Source organism: Lytechinus pictus, chromosome 7 (genome assembly GCF_037042905.1).
Source record: "Lytechinus pictus isolate F3 Inbred chromosome 7, Lp3.0, whole genome shotgun sequence".
NCBI classification, from domain to species: Eukaryota; Metazoa; Echinodermata; class Echinoidea; order Temnopleuroida; family Toxopneustidae; genus Lytechinus; species Lytechinus pictus.
The window spans coordinates 17,653,922-17,674,465 of NC_087251.1; the positions used below are offsets into that span (position 1 = coordinate 17,653,922).

General features: G+C 34.7%; 1 protein-coding gene across 2 annotated transcripts; it reads right to left on the reverse strand.

The window, feature by feature from the left end:
- Positions 1-7,286: 7,286 nt before the first annotated feature.
- Positions 7,287-20,544, reverse strand: LOC129264847 (ankyrin repeat domain-containing protein 39-like). 2 transcript variants are annotated; one of them, XM_064102117.1, is made up of 5 exons: positions 20,384-20,531; positions 14,550-14,789; positions 13,770-13,976; positions 11,149-11,341; positions 7,287-10,600 (listed from the first exon to the last, which is right to left on the reverse strand). In XM_064102117.1, exons 2-4 carry the CDS (start codon positions 14,763-14,765, stop codon positions 11,195-11,197), a joined length of 570 nt encoding a protein of 189 aa, XP_063958187.1. In that variant the 5' UTR covers positions 14,766-14,789; positions 20,384-20,531; the 3' UTR covers positions 7,287-10,600; positions 11,149-11,194. The 2 variants fall into 2 exon arrangements, with proteins under 2 accessions (XP_063958187.1, XP_054758776.2); XM_054902801.2 differs by having other exon boundaries at positions 7,355-11,341; positions 20,384-20,544.

A 20,544-nucleotide genomic window follows, 5' to 3' on the forward strand; every position in this document is an offset into this window, starting at 1 on the left:
AATACAATCTCTGCCCTATTTTTGGACCATTTCAAAATATTTTTAACACCTTGGTTACTTTTTCAGCAACATATATTCATGAAAGCAATTCCACTTCATAAATTAAGACTTGCCAACTTTCACTGAAACCCAAGAAGTAATTAAAAAAAAGAATATTTTTGAACTCTTATTTCTACAGTGCGTCCCACAAAAAACGAAACCGAGATTTATCATAACTTAATCACAAATACAATAGACAAATGACCTACCATTGTAAAGCTTAGAATCTCCTCTTTCATCTGAAATTACTTAGATTATTTCTCATTCACGCATGAGTGAGCAAAAACAATTTGAAGAGGGGAGACCAAAAAGTCATTTGGCGGGCTGTATCTGGGTTTCAAAAAGAAAACCACATTTCTAAAAAGTTCAATATCTGTTCTTTAATTTGATACCTTAATTACAGAAAATGGTCAAGAAAAAAGAAAGTTCTGGTTATTTGAAATAAGGCTTGAATTTCAATAATTTCATAAAATGAAGAGGTTTTACAGGCTAGCGTTCAAACTCACTCGACACTCCGTTTTGTTGACGATCAGCCATGCATGAAGTCTTTTGTTAACCATGCGATAGCTTCTGTGGGAAACCGGTGAAAACACGTTTATTTAATGAAATTATGGAAATACAAGCATTGTTTCGTGGGAACGTAACTTTTTTACTTCTTGACCATTTTTTGTGATTAAGGTATCAAATTAAAGAGCCGATATTGAACTTTTTAGGCATGTGATTTTCTTTATAAAATTCAGATATCCCCCGCCATATGAGTTTTTGGTATCCTTTCTTCAAATTGTTTTTGCTCACTCATGCGTGAACGAGGAATAATCTAAGTAATATCAGATGAAAGAGGAGATTCTAAGCTTTACATTGGTAGGTCATTTGTCTATTGTATTTGTGATTAAGTTATGATAAATCATTGCTAAATGTCGGTTTCGTTTTTTCTGGGACGCACTGTATAATCACATGTTTACTGAGTTAAAGGGGAATCCAGCCTTGGCCATAAAATGTTATGCTGGGAAGGAGAAAAATAAATTAAACAGAATGGTGAAAGTTTGAAAGAAAAATCGGACAAGCAATAAGAAAGTTATAGCTGCTTTGAAATTGAGAACACTAATAGTATGTAGATTTCAAATAGGCAACTGGGTAAGTAAATTATGACAAGGGGCAAGGACAACTTTCCCATAGGCCATGTACTTTATTATCAGGGATTTGTGGTTTTCTCTTAAGTACCCATTCCCCTGGGGCAGTAATCTAAATAACTAAGGTAGTATATTATTTAATGTCCTCGTGAAAGAAAAATATAATTTGAAATAAAACTTTTGGGAAAAATGACATTTTAGCCATAATATGTATTGGAGTACATGGAAGAGTAGTCCTTGCCTTACATCACTATGACATCCCATATGCGGCCAATTTGAAGTCTCCATGAGTATAGCGATTACCAATATTTACAACTTTTTAAAATGCATTACTTTCTTGTTGTTTGTCTAATATTGTTCAAACTTTCACCTATCAACTTGTCTGATTTTTCTTTTTCTTATAAAAACAAGTTTTAATTTGGGTTGCATTCCCCTTTAATCTCCAAAGTCACCCCTTCCACCTCAAAAAAAAAAAAAAGAGAAAGATCATGCATTGAGAGGATTTTTCATGTATTTATAAGTGTGGTGTGGGTTGTGTGAATAAAGTATTGGGTACATTATGGGCTTAAATGTGCATATAGTTAGTTTGAATTACTGTTGGATACAATCCACAGACATCACACACAATTTACAAAGCACACATACATGTAATGTATTACAATGCATTACAATAGAATAGGTCAGTTCAACTCTCAACACATTAACAAGTGTTTTGAAAACGCAGAAGTATATAGACAATTAACTTCCAGTTTGATGAGTCTAAATTTGATAGGAATGTATTGGTCATCTATTCAAATATATGATATAAGGAGGTAATTATCAAATATCATCAAGAGTTTTTGAAAAAAATTATGATAAATGAGAACATGTGAATTTGCAGTAATGGGGCCTTCATTGCCAAACTTCTACCCAGAGCTTCAGGCAGTCAAAGCGCTGGAGAATCCACTAAGAAACCTGCTGCTGAAATGTTGTCATAAACTGAATGGACGATAGCCTCATCAATTTACATGGAAATGCATAAAGATTGAGTAAAAGAACCCAACAATAAATGTAATTTCCCCCCTAAAATCATGACTGTTACCAAAGTTATAGTTGGGCTCTGGAAACGGCAAGTAAAACAGTCATTTTGACTGTTGAGCACATACAAATTTCACACAAGACGGTGGGTGCTCATCCCAGTACTGAAGCGGGTGAATGAAGTGCACCTAGCTTTAACACATGTATGGACAAATCTAGTCATAGTTATTTTACTATAGATGGTTCCCACTGCACTGTCAAAAAAGTGCATTGAGCCCAAAATAGTGTACCGGTACTAGTATCTCTCTAGCTCTGTGATCGGACATGAAAATGAAAGAGAGGGGAGGAGAAAGGCGGAATATTCTGACTTTTTCCCGATAGATAGAAAACGGCAAACGTGAGCAAAAACGGAAATAAGATAGATGACGGGGGAAAATCCGGAATTCCGTATAAAAACGGAAAAGTGGCATCCCTGTTATTTAAAGCAAAATTTTATATCTTATATTTCATTGTAGTAGAGCGGATTAGCTCCAAAAATCACAACAATTGTGCAAATTTTGACTAAAGCATAAAACTTTCACAAGTATTAGTATATGCCGTAAGATTTATTTTAAAGATGGGAGGTAAATTGATAAATGCCATTTTCGGCCGTTGCCATGGCAACGGATTAATTTCTCCAAAATAACATACATTCCCATGTAAATGGTAAATAAACATGATATAGATGACCAAAATGATAATTTTCAGGCTCCCAATTGAATACATATGAAATTTAGAAATATTCAAGATCATCAAGATAGTTCCAATTGGTCCGTTGCCATAGCAACGGCTTGTTTTTCCCCAGAAAAATAAACATTTTGATTAAAAAAAGTTGTAGAATATGATATATCTTTAATTTCCCCTAATTTTACAGTGCTTAACAAAGATATTTTGGTTGCTAAATGTGTAAATTACATCTCAAGCCATTGCCATGGCAACCAAATAACATCTAATTTACAAAAATAACATGGTTGTCAAGACCATGGATAGGTGGAAAATACAATTGGAATTGACTTAATCTGTATGCTTTAGTTTTGACCCCCTCATTTGAACAAAAAATACAAAATTGTTCTGCAGGAGTTCTTTATAAAGATAAAATATTATGTTGCTTTGGAAATGCTTGAATTGAATTAAAAAAGGAACAATTTTACAAAGGGCCCGTTGCCATGGCAACAGCTTATTTCCCTCTAGAAAGGTAAAAATATTGATAAAAATGTAGAATACATTTACGGTATGATCATCATTCCAGTTTCCCTAATTTCAAGGTACTAATCGAGATATGTTTGTGACTAAATTTATAAATATAACATCTTAAGCCATTGCCATGGCAACCAAATAACATCTAATTTTTTTAAAAAGTGGATGATAAGGTTAAAAACAGGTGAAAGATACAATGAATGTTAACTTAATGTGCATTCGTAAGGTCTGACCTACTCAACTAATTTAGGGGAAAATAATACAGTCAGTGTTCTGCATGAACTAATTAAAATAATAAACATTGATGTTGCCTTGGTAATACTTGAATTCAACGATAAATATCAATGTTCCAAATGGTCTGTTGCCATAGCAACGGATCATTTACCCAAGAACTGTAGCAGTTTTGATTTTTTTAAAGGACTGTATAATCTGATTTTTCTTTCATTTCCCTTAACTTTAGGGTAAGAATAGATATGTTTGCTGTTAACATGCAAATAACATATAAATCCATTGTCATGGCAACCAAGTAACATCTAATTTGAAAAAAAATATATAACATGGTTGACATGATAATGGACAGGTGGAAAATGCAATTTATAACAATTAACTCAAGGTTTGACCCAGTCATTTAATTTTGAACAAAGATTACAATGTTTCGCATTAGTTCATTAGTATGATGAAATTTGAGGTTGCCTTGGTAATGCTTGAACTTAATGATAAATATCAATGTTGCAAAAAGGCCGTTGCCATGGCAATTTGATCGAAAAACAGTTTAAAATCTGCATTTTGTCATAAATTTCCCCTAATTTTAGGATGCAAAGCATAGATATGTTTGCTGTTGATGTACAAATAACTTTAGCCATTGCCATGACAACCAAATAACATCTAATTTCAGTGGCTTAATTTGGTTTCTATGTTTTAAGGGTGAACTAGTACATTGGGACTAGCTACAAGGACAACCAGTGGTCTGACGTGTCCAAAACCCTCAGACGGCTTCCAAAAATGGAGTTTGAAATGGCTGTTGATATATAAATGGACATATAGGTCATTTCCTATCAATCTGAGATATATGATTTTGGTGTCTAGACCATGGTTTCAATGGTCAAATAATACACTATCACAAGTTGAATGGACAGTCAGTTGTCCATTATATAAAAAAATCCAAGATGGCTTCCAAAAATGGAGTCTAAAATTGCCGTTGCTGCATTAAAAAAGTAGTTTGTTTGATATCCTGGAATATGTTTATGTCATGGTTAAATGGGTCAAATAATACATTAGGACAAGTAACAAGGACAGTCAGTGGTCAAGTTTGTCCAAAAATCCAAGGTGGCTTCCAAAAATGGAATAGCTCCTGTTACTAACAAATGGACGTATTTCGTGTAATATATGTCAGTAAATACATCATGTACATTTGAACAAGTTACAAGGACAGTCCGTAATCCAGTGTCTCTAAACATCCAAGATGGCTTCCGACAATTGGAGTCTAATCGGAGTCTGTTACTTAAAAATTGACATAGTTCATGTAAAATCCACCAAGAAAAAATTATTTTGGTGTTCACACTTTGGTTTCAAGGTTTTAAAAATATGTTTAGACTGGTTACAATGATATCCAGTTGTCCATTTTTTCCTAAAAATCCAAGAGGATTTTCAAAATGGCATCTAAAATGACTTATATCACTCAGAAATTATCTGAGTTCATACAACATCAACATGTGAGAAACATTTTTGGTGTCTACACTGTGGTATGAAGGGTCCACTATTACATTAGGACAAGTAACAAGGATGGTTAGTTATCAATTTTTTCCAAAATCCAAGGTAGATTCTAAAATTACATCAATGGGTGCTGTTGCCAACTCTTACCTGCTTGCATTTTGAATGTAGGCACCAAAATTATTTCTCACAAGTGGATATTACATCCACTTCAAAGTAACAGTTGTCATTTTAGAACCCATTTATGGAAGCCATCTTGGATTTTCAGGCAAAATGGACAATTGTAATCAGTCCCAAAGTATAATTTGATCCTTGAAACCCTAGTGTAGACACCAAAATAATATCACCAGGTGTATTTTTGATGTACTATGTCCATTTTTTAGTAACATTATAACCCCCATTTTTCAAGCCATCTTTGAATTTATTGACACAATAATGACACCTGACTGTCCTTTCAACTTGACCAAATGTACAGTATTACCATTTAAATACTAGTGTAGACACCAAAATCATATCCCCATAGTATATTATTAATGAACTATATTATGTCCATATTGAAGTACCAACAGTCAATTTAGACCCCATTTTGGAGGCCATCTTGGATTTTTTAACATACCAGTCCACTGACTGTCCTCGTAACTTGTTCTAATGCATTAAACCATGGTTTTATGATTATGGTTTAGACATCAAAATCATATTCCCCAGACAGATATTGAACAGACTATGTCCTAATTTATTATTTGACTCTTGAAAATATGGTTTAGACACCAGAATCACATCTCACAGGCGGATATAGAATGAGCTCTGCCAATTTTTAAGTAACAACAGTCAATTTTAGACCCCATTTTGTAAGCCATCTTGCTTTTTTTAACATACCAAACCACCGACTGTCCTTGTAACTTGTCCTAATGCATTACTTGACCCTTTAAAATATGGTTTAGACACCAAAATCATATTCCCCAGACAGATATTGAACAAACTATGTTTATTTGTAAGCAACATTAGACATTGTTTTATATCTTTTTTGGAAGCCATCTTGGAATTTTGGACATACAAGACCACCGACTGTCCGAGTAGCTTGTCCTAATGTATTATTCGCCTTTGAAATCATAGTTTAGACACCAAAATCATATCTCACAGGTGAATATAAAATGAGCTATTCCACTTTTAAGTATCAGCAGCCATTTTTTTCGGAAGCCATATTGGATTTTCGGACATACTTGACTGTCGTTGTAACTTGTCCTAATATTATTAGACTCTTGAAACCAATGATTTAAAGTCAAAATCACTTCCCCTAGGCCAATATGAAATGAGCTACGTCCGCTTTAGGTATCAGCAACCATTTTAGATTCAATTTTTTGAAGCCAACTTATGTTTTTGGACATTCCAGACCACTGGCTGTCCCTGTAACTTGGCCCTATTTGATTTGATTTGATTTATTGTTTTCTTCTGCATCCATAACATTCGTATAATACATTTTTCATAACATAATAAACATTATATGCTAGCATTTTTGGCATGAATCATAAATAAAGAGTATTAAAAAGATAATTTCAGACAAAAATGATTAACTATATGATATTCACAATTTGCAGGAGAAGGATTGTCATCATAAGCAGATTGCTTGAAAAAAAATGACAATCCCAAACTTATACTAATTGAATTAATTAATACATTTATAAAGCAGAATGGGCATATGTACTATTGATCCTTAATAACCAATGAATAAAAAACAAATTAAAGCCATTTTACCAAGTAATGGATGAGTTGTGGATTTTTAGCCTACGGCAGCCAGTGAGGGCACCATCTTGGATTTTCCTGTTACCCTGGAGTACTTAATTTTTCTTTTCAACCTTTCAACCAGTAAGGGTATTTTTTAAAATTTAAATATTTTAATAAGTCTACTTATCATGTAAAATTAGCAGTGAATAGATTATACTTCATGTTGATTAGATTCATAATTATGTTAATTTAAAAATTATCACAGTATTTCAAAATCTTCTTCATCAAAATCTGTAGTGTAATTTTGAGGGGTCCAGATATGATGTATTGAGTAAAATTTATTTTTAAAAGTTGTCAGCTAGCCCAGCGAAAGAGTAAAACTGTCGAAATTTTTCATTTTTTTTACAAAAATAAAATTTTGTAAAAGATTTTGGGTATAGTATTCGTAAAATAATCATATTTTATCCATTTTTCTTTCGGGTTCTCTTTATTTTTTTCTTGGTAATGATTTTTTTTGGGGGGAGTAGGGTTGCAGAATTTCTGGGAATTTTCTTGATGGAATCTTTTCATGGGAATAAACGGGAATTTGGTGGGAATTTTTTGAATTTTCGGCAATTTTCAAGAAATGATGGGAATTTTCAAAAAGTAACAATTTTCTGATATATGCAGAAATTAAAATGCGTACTAGCAGATGATACTTGATAATTCTTTGTCATCAAATTTCGAGCCAAGTATTATGCTAAAACAGTCAGACAAAGCAAAATTTTAATGATTTCCATGTAAAAGTTGATTTACTGTATTTACATTGATTAGGAGCTCAAGACCATGTCAACTCCTCAGATAGACTTTTGATTTCGATTTATCAACGCCTATTATCCCCTTATATATTGATATGATGAACGGCCTTAAAGCACAAATCACACCAAGACGCTTTCTTCAAAATGGCAGCCTGCGAATACTTTGAACGAAATTGACCAGCCTCGAAATTAGAGTTTCAGGAATTTATTTGAGCCCAAAAAGTCTGATATGATTTTTGTAGGTCTTATTTCGATGCCATGTATAATGAAATAAGATGGTGCTTATCATTTAGCATATTTATGTTCAGCACCCTCAAATAAGGGACAAGGAAATAAAATAAACATATTATTTTTATCAAAATTTGTACTTTTAAGGGACCATTGGCAACATTGATATTTATCATTATGTTCAAGCATTACCAAATCAACATATCGTAAGAAATCATGCATAACACTTAATGCGATTTTAAAATTAAAAGAGTAGGTCAAACCTTACGCATATTAAGTTGATTTTATTGTATTTTCCACCTGTCCATTATCTTGTCAGCCATGTTATTTTTTGGGTAAATTATATGTTATTTTATTGCCATGGTAATGCCTTAAGATGTTATTTATACATTAACCAACAGAGATATTCGTGTATGTTTGGCACCCTAAACTTAGTAGAATTGAATGAAAAATAAGATTCTACAAGGTATTTTTTATCAAAGATGGTATTTTAGGGGGAATAAAATGACCCGTTGCCATGGGAACAGAACACACATTCGTAAACATTGATATCAATAAATTCAAGCATTACCAAGGCAACGTCAGTTTTTATCATGCTAATGAACTCATGCGGAACACTTACTGTATTTTTTGTTCAAAACTTAATGACTGGTCAAAGTCAAACCTTATGTAGATTAAGTAAATCTTTACTTTACATTCCACCCGTCCATTATCATTACAACTGTGTTAGTTTGTTTTAAAAATTATATCTTAATTGGTTGCCATGGCAATGGCTGAAGATGTTATTTATTTATTAACAGCAAGCATATATATGCTTAGCTCCCTAAAATTGGGGCAAATGAAATAAAAATCAGATTTTACAATTTTTTTTAATCAAACATGATACTTTTCTGGGGGGAATGAGCTGTTGCCATGGCAATGGGACATTTGAAACACTAATATTTATCATTAAATTCAAGTATTATCAAGGCAACATAATTTTATTATTCTGATGAACTCATACAGAACTCTTACTGAAATTTTTGTTCGAAATTAAATGACCGGCCAAACCTTTCGCATATTGAGTTATTTGTATTTTCCACCTGTCCAAAATCTTGTCATCCAAATCATTAGTTTTTAGTATTAGATATTATCTAGTTGGCATGGCAATAGCTTCAGATGTTATTTATACATTTTGCATCAAACATATCGATGTTTAGCACACAAAGATTAGGGGAAATGCAAGAAAAATCAGATTCTACAGTCCCTTTTTTAATCAAAACTGATACTAAATGATCTGTTGCTATGGCAACAGGCCATTTTGAATATTGATATTTATTGTTGAATTGACCCGTTGCCATGGGAACAGAACACACATTTGTAAACATTGATATCAATAAATTCAAGTATTACCAAGGCAACATCAATGTTTATCATTCTAATTTAGTTCATGTAGAACACTGACTGAATTATTTTCCCCTAAATTAATTGAGTAGGTCAGACCTTACGAATGCACATTAAGTTAATATTCATTGTTTTCACCTGTTTTTAACCTTATCATCCACTTTAAAAAAAATTAGATGTTATTTGGTTGCCATGGCAATGGCTTAAGATGTTATATTTATAAAATTTAGTCACAAACATATCTCGATTAGTACCTTGAAATTAGGGAAAATGGAATGATGATCTTACTGTACATGTATTTTACATTTTTATCAATATTTTTACTTTTCTAGAGGGAAATAAGATGTTGCCATGGCAACGGGTCCTTTGCAAAATTGTTTATTTTTAAATTTAATTCAAGCTTTACCAAGGCAACATTAATTTTCATCTTTATAAAGAACTCCTGCAGAACACTTTCTGTATTTTTTGTTCAAATGAGGGGGTCAAATCTTAAGCATACAGATTAAGTTAATTCCACTTGTATTTTCCACCTGTCCATTGTCTTGTCAAACATGTTATTTTTGTAAATTAGATGTTATTTGGTTGCCATGGCAATGGCTTGAGATGTAATTTACACATTTAGCAACCAAAATATCTTCGATAAGCACTGTAAAGTTAGGGGAAATTCAAGATAAATCATATTCTACAACGTTTTTAAAATCAAAATTGTTACTTTTCTGGGGAAAAACAAGCCGTTGCCATGGCAACGGACCAATTGGAACTTTCTTGATGATCTTGAATATTTCTAAATTTCATATGTATTCAATTGGGAGCCTGAAAATTATCATTTTGGTCATCTATATCATGTTTATTAACCATTTACATGGGAATGCATGTTATTTTGGAGAAATTAATCCGTTGCCATGGCAACGGCCGAAAATGGCATTTATAAATTTACCTCCCATCTTTAAAATAAATCTTACGGCATTTACTAATACTTGTGAAAGTTTCATGCTTTAGTCATAATTTGCACAATTTTTCGGCTAATCCGCTCTACTATTGAAAGACATTGAAGTATTAGACAAATTACAAAACCATGAACATTTCTTTAGTTAAAATATCAGGATCTAACTTTCCCACCGTCTGGTGTCCCTCACCAGGGAACTGTTCTCCCTTGTCTCATCAAAGATCAGAGACAGTGAAATATAGATGCCATAGGGGCTCCCTGTAAGTCAACCCAAGAAACAAGACACCGTTCTCTGCCATTCAGGAGTGGGAATTTGCAACCCTCAGCTGAGTTGACCAAAACTTCATATGATGCATATGTTGACTTGGTGGATGTTGATGCTGACAATGTAACTGCAAATTGTCAAAAGGAATTATGAGAGGAATATGTAACAGACACACATACATAAACAAAAAGTAGCCCTAGAATAAAAATTCTTCATTTTTTCCCTCTAATGAAGTACTTGTTTCTTCACATAATCACCGTACTCCCTCAATAAATAATAAAATCTTTGAAAAGGCAGAGTTGCCAGGCCAAATGTCTCTAGAATCTAGTTATTACTGCATTATTTACCCTCTAGTAATCACAATATAAACCAAACATTTAACACTGATCTCACTCAATGATCAGCCACAGCAACATAGAAGTATAATATATGATGGAACAAGCGGCCACAAATAAATAAAAAAAAACCAGCATTGCGTAAGTTTAAAAAATTGTGCAGACGCTACATTGCATTGCGTAAGTTTCAATAATTTTGCACAGACGCTGAAAAAAAATTTGAAATCAGCTGAAAAGCTGATCTCTCACACCGCTGAATATAATGATACAAAGGAAATCTTCTCTAGAACTATATATTATTACCAACATGATATATATAAATAAACTATATTCTATGTACATGAGTAACCTGCAATACATTTCAGATCATCAAGAAGAATAGACTGTCATGATAAAAGCTGTCTTAGTTCGGGAACATAGTCTTTCTTTATGCAGTCTAGGGGTGTCTGTCCTCTGTGGTCTTGCGCAGTCTTCATACTGGGTTGAGCTTTGAGAAGCACTTTGCAGATTTCTGTATTGCCTTGTTCTGCAGCCTGCATTGAAAGATAAAAGGAAAGCTCATTTCAAATAGATTATTTTCTCAACAATTACAAAATGTCAAAAAATAATTAGCAATGGGTTATTCTTTCAGGCAAGAACAAGCTTTTACTGCACTGGGCTATTTTGACTGCATGAATATTCCAGGGGAGGTGGCCTATACAGGGTGTATCAAAAAAAGTTTACACTTTGAAAAAGCCCTGGGAATTAAAAAATATACAACACGTGGATAATTTTTTTACGTATAATCTTGGGTTTGGGTCTCATCTATCCAATGAAAGTGAAAGTTTTGACAGAATGTTACACTTGAGTGAGCACTGTCCATTTTTGTAAAGCTCGCAGAAATTTGTTTGCGCAGAAATGCTCGTTTTCACGCTGTGTCAAGGGTAAAAAGGGCAAAAGATATCTTCAAATCAATTTTAATAGCTAAATTCTACATGTTCTTCATGATTAAGGTCTACATTTATTCGTATAACTATTTCAAAGTTCTACGCAAATCATTTTTCACTAACTTTTCAAAAGTAAGTGGTGCTCATTCAAGTGGAAATATTTTTCGACTGTTATATGCTTAAATGGATCTGTACCAATGTTAAAATGTGGAAAAATTTCAGGATATTACAAATATATGATTTTACAGGATTTTTTCTAAGCGTAAACTTTTTTTTATACGCACTGTATATAACACACCATCCATCCCCCCCCCCCCGATCTCAGCCATTTGTGTGAAAATTAAATTGGCATACACATTGCCTATGAGGTTATCTCCATAACCCCTTAATTAAGATTTTTTAAAGAAAACAATTTACTTTCCTTTATTATGCAAATTACACAAATTTATGCATAATCTTTTTTCTTTTCTCTGAATCACTAAATAATTCATGCAAATTTTGGGGTTACATACTTATTTTCATATTTATCACAAATTTACTTGAACTAGAAATTTGACATGTCCAAAGGACACAGATGCCCTCGCTTAAAGCAATCAGCATAAATTTATTCAATATGATTGAACTTAATATTGTGAAGAAACCAGAATGCATATATATAATGAACAAATTCAGACCTTTGAACCAACTCACATATATAACGAGCTGTGACCTTTGACCTGTAGACTCCGAATTCGAACTTAGCCTGTTTAGTGTCATCTACAGGTCTACACACCCAAATTTTTATTTAATCTGTAGATTATTTCATTAGTGATCATGCGGAAACCAACTCGCATATTTAATGAGCTATGAACTTTGACCTGCGGACTCCGAATTTGAACTTAGCCTGTATTTTAGTGTCATCTACCTACACACCTAATTTTGTTTAAATCCATTAAATATTTCTTAGTTATCATGTGGTAAGCAAATTGCATATTTAATGAGCTGTGACCTTTGACCTGCAGACTCCGAATTCGAACTAAGCCCATTTTATAATCTGTTGAATATTTCATAAGTTATCATACAGAAACCAACTGGCATATTTAATGAGCTGTGACCTTTGACCTGTGGACTGAATTTGAACTTAGCCTGTATTTTGGTGTCATCTACCTACACACCTGAATTTTTTTAATCCATTAAATATTTTTTAGTTATCATGTGGAAGCCAACTGGCATATTTAATGAGCTGTGACCTTTGACCTGTAGACTGAATTCGAACTTAGCCTGTATTTTGGTGTCATCTACCTACACACCTGAATTTTTTTAATCCATTAAATATTTCTTAGTTATCATGTGGAAGCCAACTCGCATATTCATTGAGCTGTGACCTTTGACCCGCAGACTCCGAATTTGAACTTAGCCTGTATTTTGGTGTCATCTACCTATGAACTTTGATCATTGACCTGCCGACTCCAAATTTGAACTTAGCCTGTATTTTGGCGTCATCTACCTACACACCACAATTTTTTTTTTCTACGTTAACAAAATTTTTTAAAATCCATTAAATATTTTTCGAGTTATTGCGCAGAAACCAAGTGGGGGGACGGAAGGACAGACGGACAGGGGCAACGCTTAATGCCCCCTCCGCACTTTGTCTGCGGGGGCATAAAAAAAAATCAATAGATGATTTGTAGGTAAAATAACATGACCACTTACCTGGTACTAGCACATAGCACCACAGTCAAGAATAATCATAAACCAACAGAAGTTACAGACACTTAAGAGTTTAATCATCAAATTGCTTATTTTCCTATATTCAATTTAAGTTTCTGAAACATAAATGAGATATATCACCTTTAATAGCTCATAGTTTACATCTCATTTTCATAAGCAGCTTATGCTGTTGGCCTTTGTGTTGGGGAATATTTCGAGGGGAACATTTCAACAATTTTTTAATGTAAAATTGGCTACACAAAAAAGACTTGATATGTAGTACCATGTAAAAAAAGATAAATGCAGAACATTGCTATGCATACCAGGAAATTATTTCCTGCCATACCTTATGAAGAGCTGTCTTCGAATCGCTGTCTACCAAGGTAGCATCAGATTTGGCACGGAGAAGTTGAGATACAATATCAACATGACCGCCATAGGCAGCTCTGTGTAAAGGACTTGCTCGACCTGACCGGGTTTGAAGGTTTGGATCAGCTCCATGTTGGAGTAACTTGGAAACGATGTCTTTGTGTCCATTGCGGCAAGCATAATGCTGTTAAGTATTGAATGAAAATATCACATATGATAAATGAACTATACTACCAGTTAAACATCATTACAGCAATGTCTATTTATTTCCAAAAGTAATAATCTGATATCACCAACAGAAAAAAAATGACCTCAGTGTATCCGAAGGTCTTTACTTAGAACAGAAATAAATTAATGCTGAATCAAAGCTGTTGGTCCATCGGTGCCCGATTGAGGATGCCAGTCACAGGTGTTATTTCCTGAAGACCAGTAGACCAATGAAAGAGTAATTTCTACAAATACAAGAACTTTAGTGTTTAAGACTTAGATTTTTACCATTTCATAGACTAAATTTTCTAAAAAAAAGTTTCAAAGGATATTAACCAAGTGAGACTATAGAAATAAGATTAACATAATAGCAATTCTTAATTTTCTTGCTTACAAAGTTACATGTATCAACCTGCAACATTACAATATTGTTGCATCCACTCTGCCATATTGGTTTACAACTATTATGATTCTTTGCTTCTCACCCTGAAGTTTTCAGGTTACATTACAGCAACCTTTGGTGTAGAAAGGTTTATGAGTTTGTACCTACCAGAGCTGTGTACCCCGATTTATCCACACTATTAACACTGCATCCAGATGACAGTAGCTTCTCAACTCTTGACAGATCACCACAGAGGGCAGCAGACCAGATCCCCCTATCCCAGTCCATTTCATCCAGTGTTTGAGTCAGTGAGGGAGTAGGAGATGGGTGTGTACAGCATACAGAGTCACCATGACCAGGATTATGATGGTGTGTCTTTGCCATGACCAAGAAGTTCTTACAATACTCCTGTAGATTAAAAAAAAAAGAATTTCTTTGTTGAAATACACGATCGAGATGCATTGATAGCAGAGTACAAAACACAAGTCAAACACAAAGGGTAAATGAAAACATAATATATTTGATATAAGCTATCAGTTGCCATTATTAAGGCTATGCTTTTTATTTTTTGTTCACCAAGAAAGTAAATAAAAGTAACATAGTTTTCCATACTTTAACCAAGGCTCGACATTAGCGGTGGCCCGGGGCCACCAGAAATTCACCTTGGGCAACCATTATTGAAAAAATATTAAGTTTTGGTGGCCCGAATCGGGCAACCAATAATTTTCAGAATAGCCCAATTTTTCTCCCCATTTTGCACGCATTCATCAACTTTCTACAGTTCAAATTGCAAGCCAGTTCGTCATGCGCCCTTTTTGTTGATCTACACACAAACACACACACAAAATTGGCCTACTGCTATAGCATTAAGTAGCTTTTATCCAGCCGGCCGCGCCTGCCGGCTGGCGTGAGCTTTGCATGCTTCAAGCAGCTGTGAGTCAGCAGCCTATTCAGACTCAGGGAGCTGCAATACGAAATGTTGCAGCTAAGAAATCTTCCACAGAACTGTGAAAATCCAAGTCAAAGTCACATTTTACACCAATGAAAAGCCCTTCTACAGACCTTTTTGCCAAAATCTGGTGTATCCTGATTATTTTCAAGCATTTAAAAGAGGAATCATGACCTCTCTTTTGACTCAAAAAGACCGATTTCCAAATGAAAATAATGCACATAAAGTACATCACAGTCCCACGTGTGCATTTGTATGTATGTTGTTACTTGGTTTCTTTTGAAGCTGTGCCTTTTCCGGTCTTTTCGAGCCAAAAATAAACAGACAGTTACTTTCTTTCTTGTTTATAAATGACTTCTTAAACAACTCTTGAGAATAAGTAAATACTTAGGGAAGGCATTTTATTAATATGAAATGTGAATTTTTCCAACATTAATATTTTTGGCAAATATAGCCAGGGAAGGAATTTTCTCACACTTTTCTTTTGCCGTTTTATTATTTTCTTTCATTTTTTTGACAGTGGTTAAAAAACCATTTATACCCATTTATTAATTTTCAATGTTTTTCTTTATATTTTTCAGGCCACCAAACTTTAATATCGGGCCCCCCAAAAAAATTATTTGAAGGTTTTGGTGGCCCGAACGGGCCACCACCAAAAAAAGTTAATGTGGAGCCTTGCTTTAACTGTTAACGTAGAAAATTATTAATCAATTATGATAAAAGCTTGTTTTTAGAGCAAAAAGAAAAATCAGACAAGTTGATAGGTGAAAGCTTGAACAATAAGAAAGTTATTCATTTTTTAAAGTTGTAAATACTGGTAATCACTATACCCATGGATACTTCGAATTGGCAGCATATGTGATGTCATACAAGCATTACTCTTCCATGTACTCAAATACATAATAAGGCTAAAATAAAAAGTTTCACTTCAACTTATATTTTTCTTTCATGAGGACATATTCTACCTGGGTTATATTTAGATTACTGCCGCTGGGGAATGGGTACTTAGGAGATTGATAATAAACCCTTAATATCCTCTGTAATTAATCAATAATTTCAAACAATTGGAACAACTTTTTTAAGGCTTGCTAACTAAGCTCACAATATCAATTTTTCTCATAATTACACTCCTTTAAAAGATGATTTGGTAATGATTCTGTCTTCCAACTATGGAAATTTTGCTCGCTCGCTTCGCTCACTCGCATTTGGATACTGATATCCAGTAGTTTGTGTCAACAATCAATTACAATATAGCCATAAAAAATATTGTGATAGTCCTTAAAGTGAAAGCATTGCATGCAGTTATATACCCCTGTACATATTATACATGCAGCCCATGATGCGATATTACACACCACTTGAAAATGGTTTAGGGCAACATATCTTTCTTCCATCTATTGAAAATTTGCTCACTTGCCGCATTATACCAATAATCACACCTCGTGAAAATTTTATTCATCATGTCTTCTAATTACTGAAAATATGCTCGCTTGCATTTGGATATGAACTTGTAGGTCAGTAGACAATTTAAAACACAATATCATTAAAATTACAGAAATCGAAATAAAGGCCTTTAACTGAAAGATTATGTACATGATTATATGACCCGATTATATGATCTGTATACATATCCATTTAAGTGTGGGGTCCCCCAATCGCATAATTTTCTGGTCAATATTGAATTCACCTCACCCACTGCTCGGATTTATGCCAATGTCCCCTCTCCATCTGAATCTCCTTTCTCTATATACTTCCTCTACCTCTCTTCTCATTCTCTCCCCCCTTCTATCACATCTTGCCTTTTCCCCTCCATCCACCCTCGCTCCCCGCTCAATTTTTTTACCATACATTTTCAATGGTCAGATGTTGATTGCAAGCCTTGCAATGTTTTAGGATATTATATCTGGCAAATAGCTCTAATTTTTTCTATATGCAATAACATCAAGCAGAGAGGAACAGAGATTGAGATGGAGAGGAGGGGTGGCCAATGTAGTGATTCCATTCATTCATGTTTCATAAAGAAACAAAGATTGAGTGCAAGAGAAATCAAGAGAGAAAGAGAAACTAAAGATAGGAAAAGAGATTAAAGATGGAAGGGTGGGGTGGCGAGGACATACATGTAGTATGGGAGAGAGAGAGAGAGATTGCATACAAGATAGAGGGGAGAGAGCAAGAGAGAAAGACAAACTATAGAAAGAAACTACAGAGATTCAGGGGGGGGGGCGGGCAAGGACATTATGCGAGTCCATTCATTCATGATTGCAAGAGAAAAAGGGGAGATGAGAGGTTGCAAGAGAGATTGCACGACTGGTATCAAAACTAGAGAAAGGCGGGGGAGATTGGGATGGAGTCCCTTCATTTGTGTACAGTACATGAGTGTGCTCATCCAATAGTTTGGGTACGAGATGATGAAGCTATACAATTCTTGTGAAGTCCATGCACTTGCACACTTTTTTTATTTTTTAGTTCAACTAATGGGCATTTTCATGGTAACTGACATTACACGGCGCAATTTTACACACCTTTCATTGTGTGTATATCTAAAACAAAAAATGATGGGAGTTTGCTTTTGATAGAGTTGATAAAGTGAATGTTGCTGTATACTCTGATACTAAGTTTTTCAATGCAACCACAAAAGAACAAAAGAATCAGCGCAGTCTTAGCGCAATTGGATTTCTGCACCTCAGCCTAACCCTTGAAGCTGGCTACTGAAGTGCAGTTAACTGTATTGGCAGGGAGAATATTCCAGTCTGATTAGCCTGAGTCCAAGTCTGATGGCATCAGCCTCAGCTCAGGAATAAAAGTTTTGTGCTAAGATTACAAAGTAAAGCAAGTTAAAGGCGCATTTGTCATGTTTTGCCGTTGTGACATAATCGTGATATAGTCCCCAAATCCAAAAATTGGGATTATTAGAATCACACCTACCAGAATGCATGAAAATCACTTCTTTTCTCCAGAACAGTCCCCAACTCTCGCACAGCCTGAGAACTTGCGAAATGATAACACACACAAATGAAACACACTTACACTTGGGTTCTCTCCCTATTATATACTCGTGATACAGTCCCCACTCTACGGGAAATCAAGTTTGATTTTCACGGCGGTGGGGACAGTTTCAACAGTATAGTATACTCGTGATGCAGTCCCCACGCTATGGCATACACAGTTCACTTTGCACGCAGTGGGGACAGTTCAAACTGTATAGCTATACTCGTGATACAATCCCCACGCTATGGGATACACATTTCGTTTGGCACGCAGTGGGGATAACTCCAACAGTATATTATACTCGTGATACCGTCCCCTCACAACATAAAATCGTGCTCGTTCGACAAGGGGATGGGGACAGTTTCCCAGTGCAATGTGACAAGGAAGACTCATTCAAAACCTTCGGGAAATTGTCGTCATCATATTATATTATCATTTTATCATAATTATCATTATTATTTTATCATAATTATTATTATTGTTATTAAATCATAATTATCATTATTCTCTATTATCACTATTTTAATGTTATTTAATCATAATTATCATTATTATTATGCAGTCCCCGCGCTATGGGATACACAGTTCACTTTGCACGCAGTGGGGACAGTTCCAACAGTGTAGCTATACTCGTGATACCGTCCCCTCACAACATAAAATCGTACTCGTTCGACAAGGGGATGGGGACAGTTTCCCAGTGCAACGTGACAAGGAAGACTCATTCAAAACCTTCAGGAATTATTATTATTGTCATCATATTATATTATCATTATCATCATTTTATCATAATTATCATTATTTTATTGTTAATGTTATTTAATTTTTAATCATAATTATCATTATTGTTATTATTATTACTATCATCATCATAAACATCATTTTCATGTGTTCTGGTACGGTAGGTGTAATTCTAATGTTGAGGGCTCAAACAGACGAAACGTGAATTGTAGGTCGAGAATTTAGTGATTCCTGAAACAATCTGGAACTATAAAGTCTTATCTATTGGTGACGATAAGCAAGCAGTCAATAAGCCGTTGTAAAACATTCCAACATAACAATTTATATATTCAGATGCTAAATATGGTCATTGATCATGTTGATCAGCACAAGAAAATAAAGTTACACAGGTCTGCTCTCGAGAGGAAATCTGTTTCTCTGACTAAACAAAGTTGAAAAGAAAATGTGTTGCATCGCAACGCATCTAACAACGCGTTGCGTGTTGATGCAAAAAGGCGCACAACTCTGCAACCAGCGATGTTACGTAACAATAGGATACGTAACAATCGCATTACCACACTAATAATCCCCATTTTTGGATTTGGGGACTATATCACGATTATGCCGTTTGGGGTTCTATTCTCAAAACTTCCAAAAGCTACAGTAGGATGGGGGATCGGGTGTCCGGACACTTTATATTTTTGAAGCCTTCTTTTTTGTCTTAAGATTACACTAAAAATATGAATTCAATAGTTGTAATCATCTTCTATTTTGTTCTCTATAATATTTTCTAAAATTTTGTACTAAAATTTGATGAAACTTCGCTTGTAATTTTTTCCAAATGACTTTCTAAAATTGATCATCCGGACACACAACCTGTCCGGACACACAACAACTGGGTACCGGTATACAATCTCTTTCCTTGCTAAAAAATCAACCGGGTTCAGGAAAGAATCGCGTTGAGCATTCATTTGACTCTTGACTTGAAGTAGACAGGAATAACCGTCGTTTCTGGGGTTTCCTTAACAATTCTGACATTTCACCATATGTATGGTGAGTGGAGCCAACGTAGTTCAGCGGAACAACCAAAATACAGAGACTGAAGCTTTTTGGTCTAGACTTGAAGTTGAGGTTCATGTCCGCCGCCTCGAATTACGGTAGCCGGCCGGGAGCCAGCCCGCCCACCGGCCCAGCGCGCGGGCGAGCAGCGGGACATGCAGATGGACGGTTTATCGGGCGAAGCCGAAGCAAGTGCGTGTGTGCACTGTGCCTGTGGTAAAAAAGAAAACCTTAAGTCCTTATTGAATTCCACTTCATTTTGAATTTATAAACCTATTTTCATAGTTACCTAGTATCATCAGTTTCTGCACTTTCTTAGCCTTTAATTCCGCTAGGCATAGGTTCCGAGATTTGCCACATCAGACGTGATCGGCATAAAAAAAAAATAAAAGCTCTAAATCTCGACCTCGGCCAGCCGCTGTACCGGTACGTACGGTACCGTACGTACGT

Coding starts and splice junctions, on each gene's coding strand:
- LOC129264847 (XM_064102117.1), bottom strand. CDS start 14,765: ATGGCAAAGACACACCATCATAATCCTGGTCATGGTGACTCTGTATGC. Junction 13,977..14,549: donor AATCGGGGTACACAGCTCTG/GTAGGTACAAAC, acceptor AATACTTAACAG/CATTATGCTTGCCGCAATGG. Junction 11,342..13,769: donor CGAAGACAGCTCTTCATAAG/GTATGGCAGGAA, acceptor CTTTCAATGCAG/GCTGCAGAACAAGGCAATAC.